Source organism: Stenella coeruleoalba (genome assembly GCF_951394435.1).
Source record: "Stenella coeruleoalba genome assembly, chromosome: 20".
NCBI lineage: Eukaryota > Metazoa > Chordata > Mammalia > Artiodactyla > Delphinidae > Stenella > Stenella coeruleoalba.
This window is the reverse complement of record NC_137166.1, coordinates 53,255,881-53,275,380: the sequence shown is the minus strand read 5'-3', so window position 1 is coordinate 53,275,380 and position 19,500 is coordinate 53,255,881. Positions and strand designations below refer to the sequence as shown.

Genomic DNA, 19,500 nt, shown 5'->3' with positions numbered 1-19,500 from the left:
CATGCACAACTGTGGCTGAATCTCATGGACATAACATAGAGGGAAAGAAGCCAGGCACAAAAGAGGACGCACTGTCATTCCATTTACGTGACATGGAGTGAGGACGCTGTTTATCCCCAAGTGTGTGTGTAGGATGTCTGGAAGGGGGCAGTGGGGACATTCTGCTTCTTGATCTGGGTGCTTGTTATTCAGGTGTCTTAATATTGTGAATAATGATTGGTGGGACATTTATGATATGTGCAATGGTTTGGGTGTATATTACATTCCAGTGAAAATTTTACTGAGAGAGAAAAAGGAGGGAGGGAGAGAGAGAGGTGAGCGATGGAGAGACAAGAGAAGGAGGGAGGGAGAGGAGATGGAGGGAAGGAGAAAGGAAGAGAGAGAAAAAAAGGGAGGAGAGATCAGAGGGATGGAGAAACAAGGAAGGCAGGAAGGAACACTTTCCTGGAACAGCGAAGGTAAAGAAAGGGTGCGTCCTAGAATCTTCTGCAGCTGAACGGATGACGTGGGGTGAGCTGATACAGGGTTCAGTAGTGTCAGTGGAAATCATTTCTTATCCTTCCGCCCCCCAGCCCCGTCCCCACCTCTGGAGGCTGGGAGAAACAGCAGCACCACAGACAGAAATAGCCTGGTTCCAAGCACAGTCGTCAGTGACCTGAAGCAGCTGGACAGCGCCTGAGCCAGAGAGGCCGCCATTGACAAGTGCCCTCTGTGGTCAATACTGTTTCCGTGGGCTGGAGCTGGCCTCGGTCTCCCAAGCCTCAGAGTAGCCAGGGCCCATGATTCCTGGGACCCTGACATGATGGAAGCCCCACGCCTGTCCCACCCAACCCCAACCCGTGTATCAGAGGGTGTTGAGACGGCTCGTGCTAGCTCACAGAAATCTGTTAACATTTCAGGATTTTTTTTTTGTTTATTGAAGGATAGTTGATTATAATACTTGCCTCAAATGGTTTTCAAGGGAGTTAATTAAGAGTAGGCATGAAATAGGAGCCTGGTGGGGGGGGGAATGTCACTTCAGGACCATTGGGAGATTTTTTTTTTTTTGGCCGTGCCACATGGGGCTTGTGGGATCTCAGTTCCCTGACCAGGGATTGAACCCAGGCCAAGGCAGTGAAAGTTGGAATCCTAACCATTAGGCCACCAGGGAACTCCGGGGGGCATATGTTTAAGTCATTTGCGGGGTCCTGAGCTCACTGAGTCAGAATATATGGGAGTGGGACCCAGAAATCTCTATTTTTAGCAAATGCACACAGCTGATTCGGATGCACTGGTGCCCCCAGACCCTTTCGCAGGAGGCTTGGATAGGTGATAAGAGCAGATGGTGGAGGAGGTCTCTGGCTGTGTGCCCTTGGGCACCTTCCCTCAATGGGTCTGGTCCCCAGGTCAGAGCTGAGGTCGCCGGGGAAGGTCAAGGATCCCCCCGTTGCCGCCTGAGTCAGTCATACAGACCCTCAGCTACTGCTGGTTCAGGAACAGCTAAAACTCACCTCAAATTCCAGTGTGCTGGACAGACCCTCTCACTTAACCTGAAGGACTACCCTGTGAGGGCCAATTTGAGATGTTCCCATTTTACAGATGAGGAAACAGAGGCTCAGGGGAATCAATAACACGCAAGTAACCGGCTCCTACCTGGGGGCCCCAGCCCATCCCTCCGGCCCCCCATCATCCTCTCCTCCATCTTCTGACTCAGACTGTTGCGTTTCTCCCACGAGAGGCTATTCAGGTCCTGGTCTGTTGTGGAGGCGGACCCAGGACTCAACGTGGACAACGGGAACTTTGGGAAGGGAGACGGGGGTAGGGGTACAGAGCCAAAGCCATATATGCAAGAGTAACATGGGCCTCGAAAATTTTTCTGTCAGAGCTCTGAAGGTGATGGACCCAAGGGTCCAGGGCCCAGGCATCTTCTACAACACCCAGGGATACAGGTGCCCAGCCCCTCCCCCCTCAGACCCAGGGGTCCAGCCCCCAGCCCCTCCCCCTTCAGACCCAGGGGTCCAGCCCCCAGCCTCCTCTTTCCCCAGTGACCTACTTACCTGGCTCTGCTGACTCCATGCTGTATCACTCTGGCCAGGAAACAGCTCTTCCCAGGCCTCAGTTTCCCTCTTTGGAAAACGAGACTCCTCTCTTGCTTCCCTGGCAGAAGATAGAGCTGCTGAAAAGGAAGTCCTTCTCTGGCCCTTTCTGTCTCTGTTCCCCTCTGGGGAGAAGGGTAGGAGCAGAGAGGAAGCAGGGTGGCGGTGTTTTCAGCTGGAGGGATGGGGTTACAGCCAGACAGGGCTGTCCCTCTCCTCCTGGCCTTGAAGGTCCCCCAGCTTCTTCCCAGAGGCAAGTGGATGTACAGTCACCACCTCCCTCCCTCCCACCCAGAATTTCGGCAGAAGTTGGAGACCTAGGTGTTTCCCAGAACATGGGTGTTTGGGAGGAATGGCCCTGTGTAACCAGCTGCAGCCTGTCCAGGGCTTTGCCAAGAGTGCTGGGACACAAGCCCTGGAATTCCTGGAAGTCCAGAGGCAATCTGCTTCCAGATTTGGGATCTTTACTCTTCCTGGGAAGCCTTACCTAGGGTCCCACGTCCCTGGGAACTCCCCATCCTATCCCTCTCAGCTGCTGGGTAGTCGGCGGGGGAGGGGGGTAGAATCCCAGTTCTGGTCTTTCTCCCCCCCCCCACCCCCCGCTTCCCATCCTCCCCTCTCTCTCCTTCCCTCCCCTCCCCCCTTTTCCTCCTCTTCTCCCTCTTTCCTGTCTCCATCGACCGTTCTGACTCTCCATCCCAATCTCACTCATTCATTCACCACGTATCTATTGAGCACCTACTGTGTACCAGGCACGGGTCCAGACCCCAAGGAAACAGAGTCACCAACAGCACAGGCAAAGGCTGCTGCCTGTGTGGTGCTTGCATTCTAACAAGGGAGACACATATTATACAACGAGAATCAACAGGCAAGTTATACTTTATGTAGGAAGGTGACCAATGCTGTGGGGAAAAAACAATTAGAGGGTAGAGAGGGTCAGGAGTCCCAGGGTGGGGCCGGTTTCCATATTAAGCACGGTGGTCAGGTAAGCCAGCCTCCCTCTTTCCTCCCCCCCTCCCTCCCATCTTCCCTCCTCCCCTTCCCCCTCCCCCTTCTCCCTCCTCCCTCCCCCCTCCCCCCTCCCTTCTCCCCACCTCCTCCCCCTCTTCTTTTCTCCTCTGACTCTCAGTGTCTAGATTCTCCCAAAGCACTTCCCTCCCCCTCAGGACACCTTGCAGAGAAATCATACCCCTGGACTCAGGCATTTAACAGAACACAGACTTCTTCAAGTTGCTTCCCTAGAATCCTCACCCTCCCTAGCTCCAAAAGGAGGCAAAGGCAGTCAGAAGTAGCTCAGACGAAAGGCTCAGTGGGTCTGCCCCCCACATCTGCTGCCCACCTCCCTGTCTCCTCCATCCTCAGGGTTTCCTCTCCGGCCTTTGTTCTCCCTCACTCTGCGGGTCCCTGAGCACTCCGCCAGTCCCACCGCTGTTGCCTGCATCCAAGCTCACACTCTGCTCTCTTTCTCCCAGAGAAGACCCTGGTATGAACCCGACACCCACACACCCGGGCCAAAAGCTCCTAGCCTCTCCACTCTGTGTGTCCCTCACAGGCACCCAGAGCTGACCCTGTCTCTCCCCTGCTCCCAGACCTCCCATGGCTCCCCAGCACCCAGGACAAAGTCCCAGCCGCTGAATCTGGCATTCAAAACCCTGCGTGGGGTGGACCCTGCAATGCACCCACCCCTGTGCGTCACCCTTTCAGCCTCCACAACATCAACTCCCAGGTACTTTCCGGACTGTCTAGGACATTCCTTGTCTTGGATGCCCTTCATGTTCTACCTTTCAACCCCCAGCCCCACCGCCGCCGTCCTTACCCTGACTAACTTCTCAACATTCAGGGCTCTCCTCCTCCAGGATATCACCTTCTCCAGGAAGCCCTCCCTGACTCTCCTGCTGGGTTCTTGCGTCCTTGTCCTCGAACTGGTCTGTGATCCTCTGTTTACACAGCTGTCTCCTCCACCAGACTGGCATCTCCTCAAGGGCAGGGCCCGGGTCTGAGTCATTTCTGTGTGCCCAGCATCGCCCAGCTGAGAGCTTGGCCCACGAGGGGCACAGGAGATGTCCCTATAGGGAACAAATGTTCCTTCCCTTGCCTTTTCTCCATTTCGGCCTTATTATCTCCCCACTTTCGCTCTTTGGTCCTGTGTTCTGTAAACCACAGCCTGAGGTTTTGCGATGTTGATGGAAGTCTTGGGACGGCCACTGTGGACCCAGGGTAGGGATCTGAGATCAGCCACCATTGGAGTGGAGGATTCTGGGAGAGATGGCTGTTAGTGAGGGGAGCAGGAGGTGGCCCCGCCGCTACCAGTCCCTGCCTCCTGTGGGAGTGCCCACTTGGTCTGTCCTTGTCTTTCAGCTCTTGTCGTGGCTGCTCCCAGCCTTGGTCATCTCTCCCTGCAAGGAATTCTGGGAGAATGGACTTCTGGGTCTGAGGGAGGAGAGGTTAGGTTTTTGAACTCCTGGTCTGAGGGGGGAGGGGCTGGGGGCCTGGACTCCTGGGTCTGAGGGGGGAGGGGCTGGGGGCCTGGATCCTGGGTCTGAGGGGGGAGGGGCTGGGGGCCTGGATCCTGGGTCTGAGGGAGGAGGGGCCGGGGTCTGGACTCCTGGGTCTGAGGGAGGAGGGGCTGGGGGTCTGGATCCTGGGTCTGAAGGGGGAGGGGCTGGGGGCCTGGGTCTTGGGTCTGAGGGAGGAGGGGCTGGGGGCCTGGACCCCTGCGTCTGAGGGAGGAAAGGCTGGGGGCTTGGACTCCTGGATCCTGGCGGAAGAAACTATTGGGGTTTAAAGTCCTGGTTCCTCCTCCCTCATCCACACTCCGGTTTTGGAAACATTTGGTTTTATACAGCTGCTCCACCCAGGCAGGGTGGGGTGGAGGGCTGGGCAGCCAACTGCCCGGCTTCTGAGTGGAGCTCGGGCTGCCACCCCCCCCCATCCTGGGGTAGAGGAATCACCTTCCCCTCCTACTCTGGGCTGGGCTCCCACTGGAGGACCCATCATCCTGACATAGCCAGACACCAGGCGGTGGCCTAGGCTCCCGGCAACGGCGTCAGAGACTCAGAAATGGCCGGCCCTGCCCTGGCGAGGTGGGCGGGGTGCCCCTGACTGGGGCCCTGAACTAGCCTTCTTCTCCCTGACAGCCAGGTTCAGGCAGAGACCCAACCTGGTGTGGGCGCAGCACACCCTGCCTGTCCTGGGAAACCCAGGGAGTGAGGACTTGGCATCTTGCAGGGGAAAAGCTCCAGAACAGACTGGAAGAGATAAAGCAGCAGGGAGACATGAGGACTTAGAGACAGAAAAACAGAGAGAAACAGTATGAGAGGGAGAGAGAGAGAGTCAGAGAGAGAGAAACACACACAGAGATAGAGCATCAGAGATACACTTGAGATGCAGAGAGACCGAGGTAGGAGAGAGATTGAGAGAGACAGACAGACAGATGCAGAGAAAGGAGAATCAGGCGGCCACTGAGAGATCAGGGAGAAACAGAGAAACAGAACCTGGGAGACAGGGAAAAATAAAAAGCTAAGGATACAGATAGAAACAGAAAGAAGGAGATAGAAGTATACAAAGAGAGACACAGGCAGAGAAACACAGAGGAAGGAAGAGAGAAAAGAGAGAAAAAGGATGAAAAAGTCAGAGAGAGAAAGAAAGAGGGACACAGAACAAGAAAGTCAGGAGATGGAGAGTCAGAAATTTAGAGACAGACACAAACCCGGAAGGAAGCAGTTAGAAATGGAAGCCAAGGAGAGAGACTGGAACACAGAGAGAAAGAACCAGACAGGGAGATGGACAGAGAAACGAAGCCAGGGAGACAGAGACAAAATGATAGACTCAGAGAAAGACAGAGACAAAGAGAGAGGAGATGGTCAGGTACAGAAATACATAATCAGAGTCACAGACACAGGGAGAGAGACAGACGTTATCAGTTCATACTAAGAGGAGCAGAGAGAAAGAACTAGATACAGAGATTTTTTTTTTCTTTAAATCCTGAAAAGAAGGGCATGGAAACAATGACATTTATCACTGAGTCTTCTAGCCCTGAGGAGCTGGGGACTCAGACACCCCAGCACCCCTGTCTCTTTGGTCTCTGAGCGAGTCCACTTCTTTTGCTCTGACTCAGTTTCCCAGGCTCCCTGGGGGCAGCTGACCAACAACTCTGAGTTTACCCTGGAGGCTCTGAGGAGACAAATCCCAATGTCCCAGACCCTGGCACCTATGCACGCGCTCGTGCCACGGGCGCGCGCACACACACACACACACACACACACACAAGCACACGCACGTGGACCCGAATCAATTAGGCACTGAACGTTCAGACGTTCACTCACAGCTCCAGTTCCAGACAGAAGGCCTCCCAGGCCAGCGCACACACAGTCACACCCGCAAGCACTCACGTGTGTGCGTCTGATTGCATCTGCCAGTGGCCGCCACCAGTCCCCGGGGAACCCAATCCCAGACGGATTCGGAGGATCCGACGGGAGGGGCAGTGTGTGCGGAGACTGAGGTGGAGGAGAAGGGGGGAGGCGAGGAGGTCTGGGAGAGGGGGAAAGAGAGAGCCACGCGGGAGAGAGGAGGAAAGAGAGGTCGTGAGAGTAAGAGGGAGGTGGGGAGAAAGAAAGTGATGGAGAGAAATCCAGAAGTGGAGGGAGAGACGAGAGCAGAGAGAGAGGAGAAGAAATCGAGGGGAGAGACGGGGAAAGGAGGGGGTGCGATGCGGGGGCTCAGCGGGAGAGAGAAGGGCGGCGAGGATGGGGGCGCTGGGAAGGGAGGCCTGGCGCGGCGCGGGTGGTAGCGGGAAGCGGGTGGGGCTGCCTGACTCTCCGCCGTGACCTCAGGGCCCCTGGCCCAGCTCAGCCCTGACGTCAGCCCCTCCTCCCGCCCCCGCCCGCGCTTCTCTTCAAATCACCCCCCAGCTCTCGGGCAGCAGAGAGACTCGGGGAGCAGCCATCAGGAGAGGAGAGAGGCCCGCCGGACCCACAGCGATGAGACAGGTGTGTGTGTGAGTGCGTGTGTGTGTGTGACTGCGGCTGTGCGGGGGGGACCACCAGCACGTGTGTGACCACGTGTGTGCGAGGAACCGCCAGTGCTGGGGAGCTCGCGTGTGCTCCTGTGCCGGACAGCGACCCTGTGAGTGTGTACCATCCCGCCTGCACGCGTGTCAGATGTGGCCTGGCGGTGTCGACCTGGCTATGAATCCGTGTACGTCTGTGTGCCCAGGAAAGGGAGAGGAGAGCTGTCTTTGCTTGACACGGGGCTCTGGGTTTTACTTTCAGGTGTTCAGTAAATATGAAGTTGAACCAAATGAAATCGCCAATCTCCGGTCTCCTTTGACTGGTGAAAATAGCAATTTCATATGGTTCAGTCTCAACGGTTACTATTTTTTTCTGAAACTTGCATCTGCCCCATTGCTCCAGACCCACGGGTGGGTGTCTGTGTGTTGGTCGCCGCCTGGGCATCTCTTCCTGGTGTTTTTCCTTCCTGCTGAAGGGCATGTGTCCTGGAGTTCACCTGTGTGGCTGTCAGTGGTGGTGGAGGGGGGCTGATGTCCGTTAGTTTCAGGATCACTAAATTCTAAGGGCAGGTGTCTGGAGTCATCTTTCAGAACATGAGTGTTTTCCTATGGGGGCACGCTCTGTGTGTCTCTCATCGTGTGTGAGTATACGTGTGGAGTTGTGCGTCCATAGCCGACGCGTGTTATCATGACTGTTGTTGGGTTTAGAACGCTCCAGATACCCAGCCATCTCGCTGATCCCCAGCATGAATTGGGCCACCCCCAGAAACTCAGGCAGAGACAGAGAAGGAGGATTCCAGAAGAAATAATACTTGCTAATACTGGCCGGTTACTAGAACCAGGCTCAAAGCTGTACCTTAGCTCTGCCCTAGAGAGAAACATAATATAAGCCACATACATAATTTAAAATTTTCTAGTAACCACACTAAAAAGGGAAAAAGAAACAGGTGTAATTAATTTTAATAATAACATTTTCTTTAACCCAAGCTATCAGGAGTCGGCAAACTTTTTCAGTACCAGGCCAGACAGTCAATATTTGGGGTTTTGAGGACCATACCATTGAGTATTGTAACTACTCCACTTTGGCGTAGTGAGAAATCAAGCTTGTACAATATGTAATCAGATGAGCGTCGTGTGCCAATAATAGGACGTAAGGACGCTGACATTTGAATTTCATATAATTCTCTTTATTTCTTTATTTTTATGGAAGTATAGTTGATTGACAATGTCCTCTTAGTTTCAGGTGTACAGCAATGTAATTCAGTTATATATTTATTCAGATTCTTTTCCCACATAGGTTATTACAAAATATTGAGTACATACTTCCCTGTGCTATACAGGAGGTCCTTGTTGTTTATTTTACACGTAATAGTGTGTATATTCATAAAATCTTCATGTGCCACAAAGTATTTTTCTTCTTTTCACTTTTTTCAACCTTCTAAAACCATAAAAACTAATCTTAGCTTGCGGGGCCGTAGTGAAAAAGGAGGCCGTAGTACGCCGACCCTCACTATATATCAAAAATATTATCATTTCCGTATGTAATCAACGCAAAAACATGAATGGGGTACTTTACTTTCTTTTTTCCCCACATTCAGGCTTCACAGTCCAGATGTGTGGCACACGTCATGCAGATGCTATATTTTCCCCACATTCAGGCTTCATAGTCCAGATGTGTGGCACACGTCATGCAGATGCTATATTTTCACTGGAGATGCCTGATCTGTATTTTTAGATTTCGTAAAATTTAGTTGAAAGAGAAGCTTCACAGCCCCTCCTTGTTCCAAACAGGCATAAAAGCTTTCCAGTAACTGAATTAAGGACCATTATCTAAATTTAAACACGTAAATCGAATACAATTAAAAATTCAGTTCCTCAGTGGCGCTGGTTACATTTCAAGTGTCCTGTAGCCACGTGTGGCTGGTGGGTCCCTTATGAGACAGTGCAGCTCTACAGCTTAGTGATTCATTTAACTCATCATAAGCCCAAGAGATGGGAACCGGTGACAGAGGAGGCGGTTTAACGTAGAGGACGGTGGAGCCTAGCGACCTTGGACGAGAGAATACACCTCCTGGTGCCTCAGTTTCCTTACTTGTAACAGGAGGGGGTAACAGTACCTACCTCCCATGGGGCAGTGTTTGGCACAGGGAAGGGGCTAAACCCCCATTTTACAGATGAGAAAACAGAGGCACCTCTTCCCCTTTGATTCTGAGCTGTTCCAGCCACATGTACTGGACACCTGGCCCTGCCAGCCACTCCTCCTGGCTAATCAAGCCTCAGTTTTGCCATCTGTATAGTGGCAGCAGGAAACACTCTCTGTGCCCCGGGGCGCTCCTGAGGAGTAAAGCCAGTATATAAGGTTGTGGTTTAGTGATTGGATTCTTAGGGTTCAAATCTTGGCTTCTCTGACAGACTTGTGGTTGCCAAGGGGGAGGAGGGAAGGATTGGGAGTTTGGGATTAGCAGATGCAAACTATTCTATATAGAATGGATAAACAACAAGGTCCTCCTGTATAGCACAGGGAACTATATTCAATATCCTGTGATAAATTATAATGGAAAAGCATATGAAAAAGAATATAGACGTTTAACTGAATCACTGCTGTACAGCAGAAATTAACACAACACTGTAAGTCAACTATACGGCAATAACAATTTTTTTAAATGCAACAAACAAAAAACTTGGCTTCTCTGCTTTCCAGGCAGACCTTGGGCAGGTTGCTGCATCTCTGTGTGACTCAGTTGCCTCATCTGTAAAATGGGGATGGTAATAATTGTACCTACCTTACAGGGCTGTTGCGAGGATTCAGATAAGTTAGTTCCTATAAAAGGTTTAGAGCACTGCCTGGCGCATAGCACATTGCATTCTCTTCTTTTAGATGTATATTAGTATTACTAGCATTAACACTAAGAAACCTTTATAAGATGAACCATTATTTTCTGTGCCACTAAGAAGGAGGCGGGAAACCTTTGTTAATTAAACTGTGACACTCCACTGAGTGTAATCTTCGTGGATTTAAAAGCTGTTAAAAATGTGAAAAAAATGTATTAGAATCAACAGAAGCAGGCAGTCAGCCTCGATAACTGTTTGCCACATTTATTTTCGTTAATGAAAATAACTTTGCAGTACCCAGGGGATTTTCTTTACGAAAAGGGTATGTTATCACTGGCCTGGAAACAAAACCCAGGGAGGGGGTTCTTTCCCCTTGGAGGCATTTCAGGACCCTCTTCCCCTTCCTATCCCCTCTCTCCGCCCCCTGGCAGGACGTGCCCAAGCCCAGCCCTGCAGCCCGCCACTGCTCCGGCCTGGCCCGGAGGGTGCTGACCATCGCCTTCGCGCTGCTCATCCTGGGCCTCATGACCTGGGCTTACGCCGCCAGCGTGCCGCTGGCCTCGGATCGCTACGGCCTCCTGGCCTTCGGCCTCTACGGGGCCTTCCTCTCGGTGCACCTGGTAGCGCAGAGCCTCTTCGCGTACCTGGAGCACCGGCGGGTGGCGGCGGCGGCGCGGCGGGCGGCGGCGCGGGGCCCTCCGGACGCTGCCACGGCGCGCAGCGTGGCGCTGACCATCTCCGCATACCAGGAGGACCCCGCGTACCTGCGCCAGTGCCTGGTGTCCGCGCGCGCCCTCGTGTACCCGCGTGCGCGGCTGCACATCCTCATGGTGGTGGACGGCAACCGCGCCGAGGACCTCTACATGGTCGACATGTTCCGCGAGGTCTTCGCCGACGAGGACCCCGCCACCTACGTGTGGGACAGCAACTACCACCAGCCGTGGGAACCTGCGGCGGCGGGCGCGGCGGGCGAGGGCGCCTACCGGGAGGTGGAGGCCGAGGATCCCGGGCGGCTGGCGGTGGAGGCGCTGGTGAGGACGCGCAGGTGCGTGTGCGTGGCGCAGCGCTGGGGCGGCAAGCGCGAGGTCATGTACACCGCCTTCAAGGCGCTCGGCGACTCGGTGGACTACGTGCAGGTGAGTGGAAGGCACCCGCACCGCATCGTGGCCCTAACACCCCGAATCCCACTTCCCTCGGACCCTTCATTCAATTTAGAGATTACAATGAACCTCTTCTTTCCTTCCTTTATTCATTCACCCATTCAGTGGAGAGATTCTTTCCTTCGCTCAATCATTCATACGACCATTTATCCACCTATCCAATAGGGAGGTCACTCATTCATTTTATTCATTCATGTATCCATTCAACGAAGAGATTTCTTCCTTCTTTCTCTCGTGTCTTCATTCATTCATCCATTTGATGCAGAGACTTTCCTTAACTCACTCATTCACTCATCCATCCATTTATCCATCCATTCAACATAAAGATTCATTCATCCATTCTATATAGAATGTCTCCCTCCCTCTTTCCCTTCCTTCTTTCATTGTAGTCCTTTTTTTCTTCACTCATTCATTCATCTAATCAGCCAATATAGAGGTCATTCATTCCTTTATTTATTCACTCATTCAATGCAGAGATTCCATTTTTTCTTCATCTAATGTAGAAATTCTTTCTTTTACTCATTCATTCATGCATCCATCTGTCCATCCAATATGGCGATCATTTATTCATTCACTTATCCATTAAATGTAGAGATTGGTTCATTCTGTTTCTTCCCTTCTTCATTCATTCAGTGTTGAGATTCTCTTGTTCATTTACCCATCCATTTACCTATCTATTCAATATAGAGATTTATTTGTTCATTTTGTCGTTCATTCATCCATTCAATGTAGTGGTTCATTCATTAATGCACTGCCTTATTTTTTTTTAATTGCCGCATAACAAATTTCCACACATGTGGCAGCTTGAAACAAAACACATTTATTATCTCAGAGTTTCCATGGGTTAGGGGTCTGGGCAAAGCTTAACTGGATCCTCTGTCCACGGTATCATCAGGCTGCAGTCATGACGTCAGCTGGAGCTGGGTTTTATCTAGTGCTCAGGGACCTCTTCCAAGCTCATGTGTTTGTTGGCAGAATTTGCCATCATAGAACTCATGGCAGCTTGCCTCATCAAGACCAGGAAGAGAAGGACTTCCCTGGTGGCGCAGTGGTTGGGAGTCCGCCTGCCGAGGCAGGGGACGCGGGTTCGTGCCCCGGTCCGGGAAGATCCCACATGCCGCGGAGCGGCTGGGCCCGTGAGCCATGGCCGCCGAGCCTGCGCGTCCGGAGCCTGTGCTCCGCAACGGGAGAGGCCACGACAGTGAGAGGCCCGAGTACCGCAAAAAAAAAAAAGAAAGAAAGAAAGTGACTAAAACATTCAAAGTTGTGTTCAGAGTGGCTGCAGAGGTCCCAGCTGCTCCCCTTCCCTTGATGCCCTCCCCTCAATTACCAACCTGACCCTGGTCCCTCCCACCTGACAGGTCTGTGACTCAGACACCAGGCTGGACCCTGTGGCACTGCTGGAGCTGGTGCAGGTGCTGGACGAGGACCCCCGGGTAGGGGCCGTTGGGGGCGACGTGCGGATCCTTAACCCTCTGGACTCCTGGGTCAGCTTCCTAAGCAGCCTGCGGTACTGGGTGGCCTTCAACGTGGAGCGCGCTTGTCAGAGCTACTTCCACTGCGTGTCCTGCATCAGTGGTCCCCTAGGTGAGCAGGGGTAGGGCTTGGGAGGGCCATGGATGGGGCAGAGAGGGAAGGGAGAAGGGGAGCCAGAATGGATTGAAGACGTGATTGAGACTGGGGACAAAGATGGGGCTGGGGCAGGAACTGGGGATAGGGATAAGATTGGAAGTTGGAGGTGGGGATGGTGTTTGGTGTCGGGAATGGGCTGGAGAAAGGGTATGGTTGGGGATTGGGATTGGGGCAGGGGGAGGGTTTGGGGAAGGGGAAGAGATGGGTTTGGAGTCAAGGACAGTGTTGGTGCTAGGTTTAGGGTTGGAGATGGGTTTTTGGATGAGGACGGGTAGCGGATGGGGCTGAGAATGGATGTGAGATTGAGGATGGGTTTGCAGTCAAAGTGGGTGTGGGTCAGCAACAGGGCTGGGGCAAGTTTGGGATGGGTGTGGGGGTGAGGAAGGATTTGAGGTTGAGAACAGGACTGGGGCTGGAGTTGTCACTGGGTTGAGAATGGGATTCTCACAGGTTGAGAATGGGATTAAGATGGTTAAGGATGGGGTTGGGATTGGAGACGAGTTGGTTTGGAGCTAGGGCTGGGGATGGTGTTGGCAACAGCAGAGGCCGATGCTCCTGTACTCCCCTTCCCCACCTAGGCCTATATAGGAACAACCTCCTGCAGCAGTTCCTTGAGGCCTGGTACAACCAGAAGTTCCTGGGCACCCACTGCACCTTTGGGGATGACCGTCACCTCACCAACCGCATGCTCAGCATGGGCTATGCCACCAAGTAAGCTGAGGGGACAGGGTGTTTGAGTGTGTGCAGAGGCCAGTGAGTATCCACACGTGTGTGTGCGTGTGCGTGTGCTGGAAACTCTCCAAACCTAAAGTGCATTTCAAGTGAGCTTTTAGGGGAGAGGAAAAGAAGCCGTATGGAGCACAAGTGGCAATTGTGTTGAATCAGGGAGGAACGCCCAGTGAGACATTAGGGGAGAGTGGAAGATACCATAGGGGCATTTGCATTGAACCATGTGACCCAGTGGACTCTTCTAAGCAGGGCAAGGTGAGGGTAGGGATTCCACCTAGAAGGTACAACCTCAGATGTGGCAAGATGGCTCTACCGCAGAGAGCACAGATTACCCCAATCTGTGGGGAGAGAAAGAGATCAACGGAGTGGGATCTCACTAGTGAGAGAGTGAGTGAGAAGATTCAAGTGGGAGAGGAGGGGAGTGCCTCAGCTCTAGTAAGTGCTTCAGGAAGAAGAGATGTGATTCAATGAGGCTCATGGGGTGCATGGGCTAGACCAGTGAAGTTCAGGGGAAAGGGATTTCTATGAAGTTCGACTCAGTGACAGCACCAGAGACAACTCGGGGTATACCGAGGGAACCCGGGCATTCATTCGCTTGACAAATATTCTTTAAGTGCTGCCAATGTTTTCAGCTCTGGGGATGCAGCAGCAAACAAAAGAGATGCAAATTCATGCTTACGTTGATTGGGGAGACAGACAATAAATAAAATATGTAAGTAGAACATATAGTGTATTAGATAACAATCATGCGAAGGTGACACATAAAGCCAGGAAGTTTCCAGATAGGGAGTGAAATGTTAAATTAGGGTAAGATAAGGATGGGCGGGAAATAGTGCAGCAAGGGAGAGAGTGTCAGGAGAGGACAGAGAGTCCACGGGGGTGGGGTTGGAGGTGTCCACGCATGAAAGGCTTGTGCGCCACAGTAAGAACTGTGAACTAAGATGAGGGAGCCACGAGGAGGGGGTTTGAGCAGAGGGGCGGCATGTTGCTCTAACAGGATCCCTCCAGCTGTACAGACTGCAGGGAGGAAGAGGATTAGCAGGGAGGCCGCTGAGGATGCCAAGTGACACAGGGGAAGGAGACTGGACACTGTCAAACAGTGCCCGCGGGGATAGACCCTCCTAACAAACTGACTGCTGGAGGCCACCTAAGGTGATGCTCCGTACAAGCGATTCTAGCTTTGTTTGGGCTGGGCTGGAAACCGGGGAGGGATTGATTAGTAATGTCTGGCAGAGCCACTGGAAGGGAGCTTAATGGTTCCATTGAGAAGCTCTAACGCATGGGTTACCCTGGGTAGGAACCATGCCCGGCTTGTTCCTCACCATGGTGCCTGCCAAGAATAGTATTCGTAACAGATTAGTGATAGCATTAGTAATACCGCAGTGATATTAGTAATGCCAGTGGTTACATTAGTCATAATAAAAATGGTAGTAGTCGTTATCATCTATTGAGCAAGTACTATGTACTGGTCCTAAGCACTTAGCGTTTAATCCTCATCTATTAGGTAGGAACCGTTATTGACCCCATTTTACATAGGAGAATGAGACAGGCTGGGACCTGGGACCTGGGGCCCTTTACTGCAGCGCTTGCGCCTAAACAAACCTCTCCTCCAGCAACAAAATACAAAGAAACTATAAGAGACTAAAAATAACTGCACACATATGCAGTTGGGGCAAATTATGAACAAGAAGATACAAAAAGGCCCAAACTCAACCGCCACTTCTGAGGTGTGGGGAGCAAAAGCAGGGTCCTGCGCATGCGCACGATCCCCGTCCAGGGCACCACCAAGGGGGTGGGCGGACCACCTAAGCTACACCCTCCAGCCCACCCACAGATCCGCCCCGACCCTCACCCCATGGAAGGGACCAGCTCGTCCCCGTGTCCCCTCCCCCTTCCCCCAGCGAGCCAGGGAACCTGTTACTTGCAGCAGGAGTCCCAGTAAAGCCTTACTGGAATTTCTCCTTTGGCCTTTTATCAATTTCTATTGATTAAAGAGTCCAAGGACGTAGGTGGGCATCAAGAACCCCGAGGCCCACAGAGGTCGAGAAAACTTGCCCCCTGGCCATCTCTGGCTCCCGCTCTCCGTCCGGGGGCCCCAAGGAGGGCCGCGCTGACGGCCCTGCCTCCTCCCACCCGTCCAGGTACACCTCGCGGTCCCGCTGCTACTCGGAGACGCCCTCATCCTTCCTGCGCTGGCTGAGCCAGCAGACGCGCTGGTCCAAGTCGTACTTCCGCGAGTGGCTGTACAACGCGCTCTGGTGGCACCGGCACCACGCGTGGATGACCTACGAGGCGGTGGTCTCGGGCCTCTTCCCCTTCTTCGTGGCGGCCACGGTGCTCCGGCTCTTCTACGCGGGCCGCCCGTGGGCGCTGCTCTGGGTGCTGCTGTGCGTGCAGGGCGTGGCGCTGGCCAAGGCGGCCTTCGCGGCCTGGCTGCGCGGCTGCCTGCGGATGCTCCTGCTCTCGCTCTACGCGCCCCTCTACATGGGCGGCCTCCTGCCCGCCAAGTTCCTGGCGCTGGCGACCATGAACCAGAGCGGCTGGGGCACGTCCGGCCGCCGCCAGCTGGCCGCCAACTACGTCCCGGTGCTGCCGCTGGCCCTCTGGGCGCTGCTGCTGCTCGGGGGGCTGGTCCGCAGCGTGGTGCGCGAGGCCCGGGCCGACTGGAGCGGGCCCTCCCGCGCGGCCGAGGCCCGCCACCTGGCCGCGGGGGCCGGCGCCTACGTGGGCTACTGGGCCATCATGCTGACCTTCTACTGGGTGTGGGTGCGGAGGCTCTGCCGGAGGCGAGCGGGGGGCTACCGCGTCCAGGTGTGAGTCCAGGTGCGCGGGGCGCCCGCTCAGGGGGGTCCGGGGGCGGCCAGAGGAGACCTACCAGGGTCCCCGGAACCACGAACTTGCCGGGTGACCCTCTGGGCCTCAGTTGCCCTCCTCTGTAAAGTGAGGGGCTCGACCCAAGACTCTTCAGCCTGGACTCTTTGGGGGCTGGTAATTCTGGGTCTCTTGGGAGGGGTATTTATTGAACAGGGTGTGGGTTTTTAGGGGCGGGGGGGAAAGGGGCCCCCACATGCTGTCCTGGGGCCCCCGATTTCTCCCTGTTCTTATTTAACCCCCATTTGTACTGTGTGATTAGGATATAATAATTTTATTTATTTTCTTCCGAGCCTACCTCCTCCGTTCGTCTTCTTTTTCTTTATTTTTTTTGAGAATTAAGGGGGCTGAATGGTTGAGAACTGGGAACTCGTGGCTCCATCTGGGGTGCCAGCTGTTTGACACTAGACAGGATACCCTCCTTCCTCGGAGCCTGGACTCCCTCTTTGGAACATAGTGATAGGAGTCCCATGGATCAGGGTTGTTTTGAGGGTGGAATTTCTCAACTCTTCATTCAGATACTTACAGAGGACCTACTATGTTGTACCCGACACTATCATCTCATTTCATTCATTCTTTGATTCAATCGGCCACAAAAACATTTATCAATCTCCTATTGAATTCCACACACTTTGCCAGGTTTGCAAATACAGAAGCAATTAAGAGGCAGAATTTGCCTTCCAGGAGCTCCTAGTCAATTAAGCAAAGAGACTGTGATCCCTAGTTAAGGATACCCAGACACATGCCTCTATGACTTCTGTTGTCACAGAGGTGGGACGATTTAAATTATGAAAACTATTAAAGATTAGAAATTCAGTTCCTCAGTTGCACTGGCCACAATTCTGGTGCTTCACGGCCACATGTGGCTGGTGGCTGCCATACTGGACAGGGCAGGTCTAGAACGTTTCCATCAGGGCAGAGAGTTCTACTGGACATTGCTGCTGTCCTGACCATTGATCCTGACCCTCGTCTTTTCTTTCATATCCGACACGCTGATCCGTCAGCAGATCCCACTGGTTCTACCTACATGACAGATCTAGGACCACCGCTCCTCACCTTCACTGTCACTGCTTTGTCCCCGAGCTGCATCTCTTCCCTGGATTAAAGTTGCTACCTCATGCCTGGCCTACCACCTAACAGTGACCTCTGCTTCCACCCTTGTCCCCTGCGGTCTGTTAGCCATGCAGGAGCTATGTAAGTCAAATCAAATCATGACATTCCTGGGCTCAAAAACCACCATGATCTCATACGGAGGAAAATCAAGAGCTTAGGGTGGCCAAGGTCCTGCATGAACTGGCCCCCCCGTGTTCTCTCTGACCTCACTGCATGCTCGTTTCCTAAAGCCCTGCTCCCAGTGGATCGAACTCCTGGCTGTCCTTGCACACACCAGGCACACCCCTGCCCCAGGGCCTTTGCTCCTGCTGTTTCTTTTACCTGGAGCGCTCTTAACACATATATTCACATGGCTCATACCTCATCCCCTTCAAGCCTTTATTTTAGGGGCACCTTCTTGGGTGGGGCCTTCTCCAAAGATCCTATTGCTACCCTCCTCCCCCTAACATCCCCGTTTCCCTGCTTTATTTTCTCCATCACATATATTATCATATGCCTTGGTGCACATTTTTACATAATTTTCTTGTTTATTTTTTGACCATCGATGAGAATCTAAACTCCATGAGGGTGCAGATTTTTTTTTAAATTAAAGTACAGCTGATGTACAATATTATATAACTTTCAGGCATACAACAGATTCAATAATTTATAGATTATACTCCATTTAAAGTTATTATAAAATATCGGCTATATTCCTTGTGCCGTACATTATATCATTGTAGTGTATTTATTTTATACATAATAGTTTGTATCTCTTAATCCCCTCTGCCTATCTTGAGGGTGCAGATTTTTGTTCTGATTTCTTCATTGCCGTGTCTACAGTGCCTTGAAAATGCCTGGCACATGGTAAACGCTCAGTAAATATTTGCTGATTGAATGAATCAGTGAAGGGGAACACATCGGTGAATAAGAATATAAAGGAGCTTACCTTTTAAGTGGGGAAGACAAAAAACCAAATTAAAAAATAAATTTACATTAGGTCTGAACACGTATAATGCACAAGCTAAAATAGGGGGATGTTGGGAACTCCCTGGAGATCCAGTGGTTAGGGCTCAGTGCTTTCATTGTTGAGGGCCCGGGTTCGATCCCTGGTCAGGAACCAAGACCCACCAAACCTCATGGCACAGCCAAAAAAAATAAAAAAATAAAAAATAAAATAAAATAGGGGGATGTCATGTGGGAGGAGGGGAGTCGTCAGAGGTGACATTTGAGCTGGGACCTGTGCAATGAGAGGGAGGTGGCTTTGTGAGGTTCAGAGTAAAGTCATTTCAAGTAGGAAGAACAGCATGTGCAAAGGCCCAGGGACAGGACTGAACTTTGCATGTTCAAGGGACAAAAAAAAAAAAAGGCCAGTGGGGCTAGAGAGTAAAGAGGGGGAGGAGAGGGAGGTGGAGTCAGGCACATAAACACAGTGTCCGCCCACACAGCCTTGTCCTGGAGATTAAATGGGTCAATGCATGTAAAGGCCATTCAGGGGAAATCATAACTGAGTTAACTGGACAAAAAAGGGAACATTATTCTAGGCAGAAACTAGTATGGACCCAGGTCCTGGAGAGAATGAGAAGAATCATGATGAATACAACGCATGAGCAAAGGCCAGAGGAACTGCAAGATAGAAAGATCAAGGGGGAAGAGTGGGGTGGGACAAAGTTAACCAGAACCTTGGGGGCCTTTGGAGGCCTTCGCAAGGAACTGGATTTTGTTCCAACGGCAATGGGGAGCCACTGAAGGGTTCTGAGCAGAGGAGTGACCTGATCTGACAAACTTCAAAATACACTCTAGAGATTGGGATCACATACACACACTACTATATATAAAATAGGTAACTAATAAGGAGCTACTGTACAGCACAGGGCGCTCTACTCAACGCTCTGTAATGACCTGTATGGGAAAAGAATCTAAAAAGGAGTAGATATATGTATAACTGATTCACTTTGCTGTACAGTAGGAACACAGTATTGTAAATCAACTACAGTCTAATAAAAATTAAAAAAAATAAAACCTTAGGGCTTCCCTGGTGGCGCAGTGGTTGAGAGTCCGCCTGCCGATGCAGGGGACGCGGGTTCGTGCCCCGGTCCGG

The 19,500-nt window shown here is 52.3% G+C and overlaps 1 protein-coding gene across 1 annotated transcript; it reads left to right on the top strand.

The window, feature by feature from the left end:
• The first annotated feature begins 10,424 nt into the window (after window positions 1-10,424).
• On the top strand, window positions 10,425-16,846 carry HAS1 (hyaluronan synthase 1). Its single transcript, XM_079907560.1, has 4 exons — window positions 10,425-11,051; window positions 12,437-12,662; window positions 13,286-13,418; window positions 15,578-16,846. The coding sequence occupies exons 1-4, from the start codon at window positions 10,440-10,442 to the stop codon at window positions 16,251-16,253; spliced, it is 1,647 nt and encodes a 548-aa protein (XP_079763686.1). The 5' UTR covers window positions 10,425-10,439; the 3' UTR covers window positions 16,254-16,846.
• The last annotated feature ends 2,654 nt before the right edge of the window (window positions 16,847-19,500 follow it).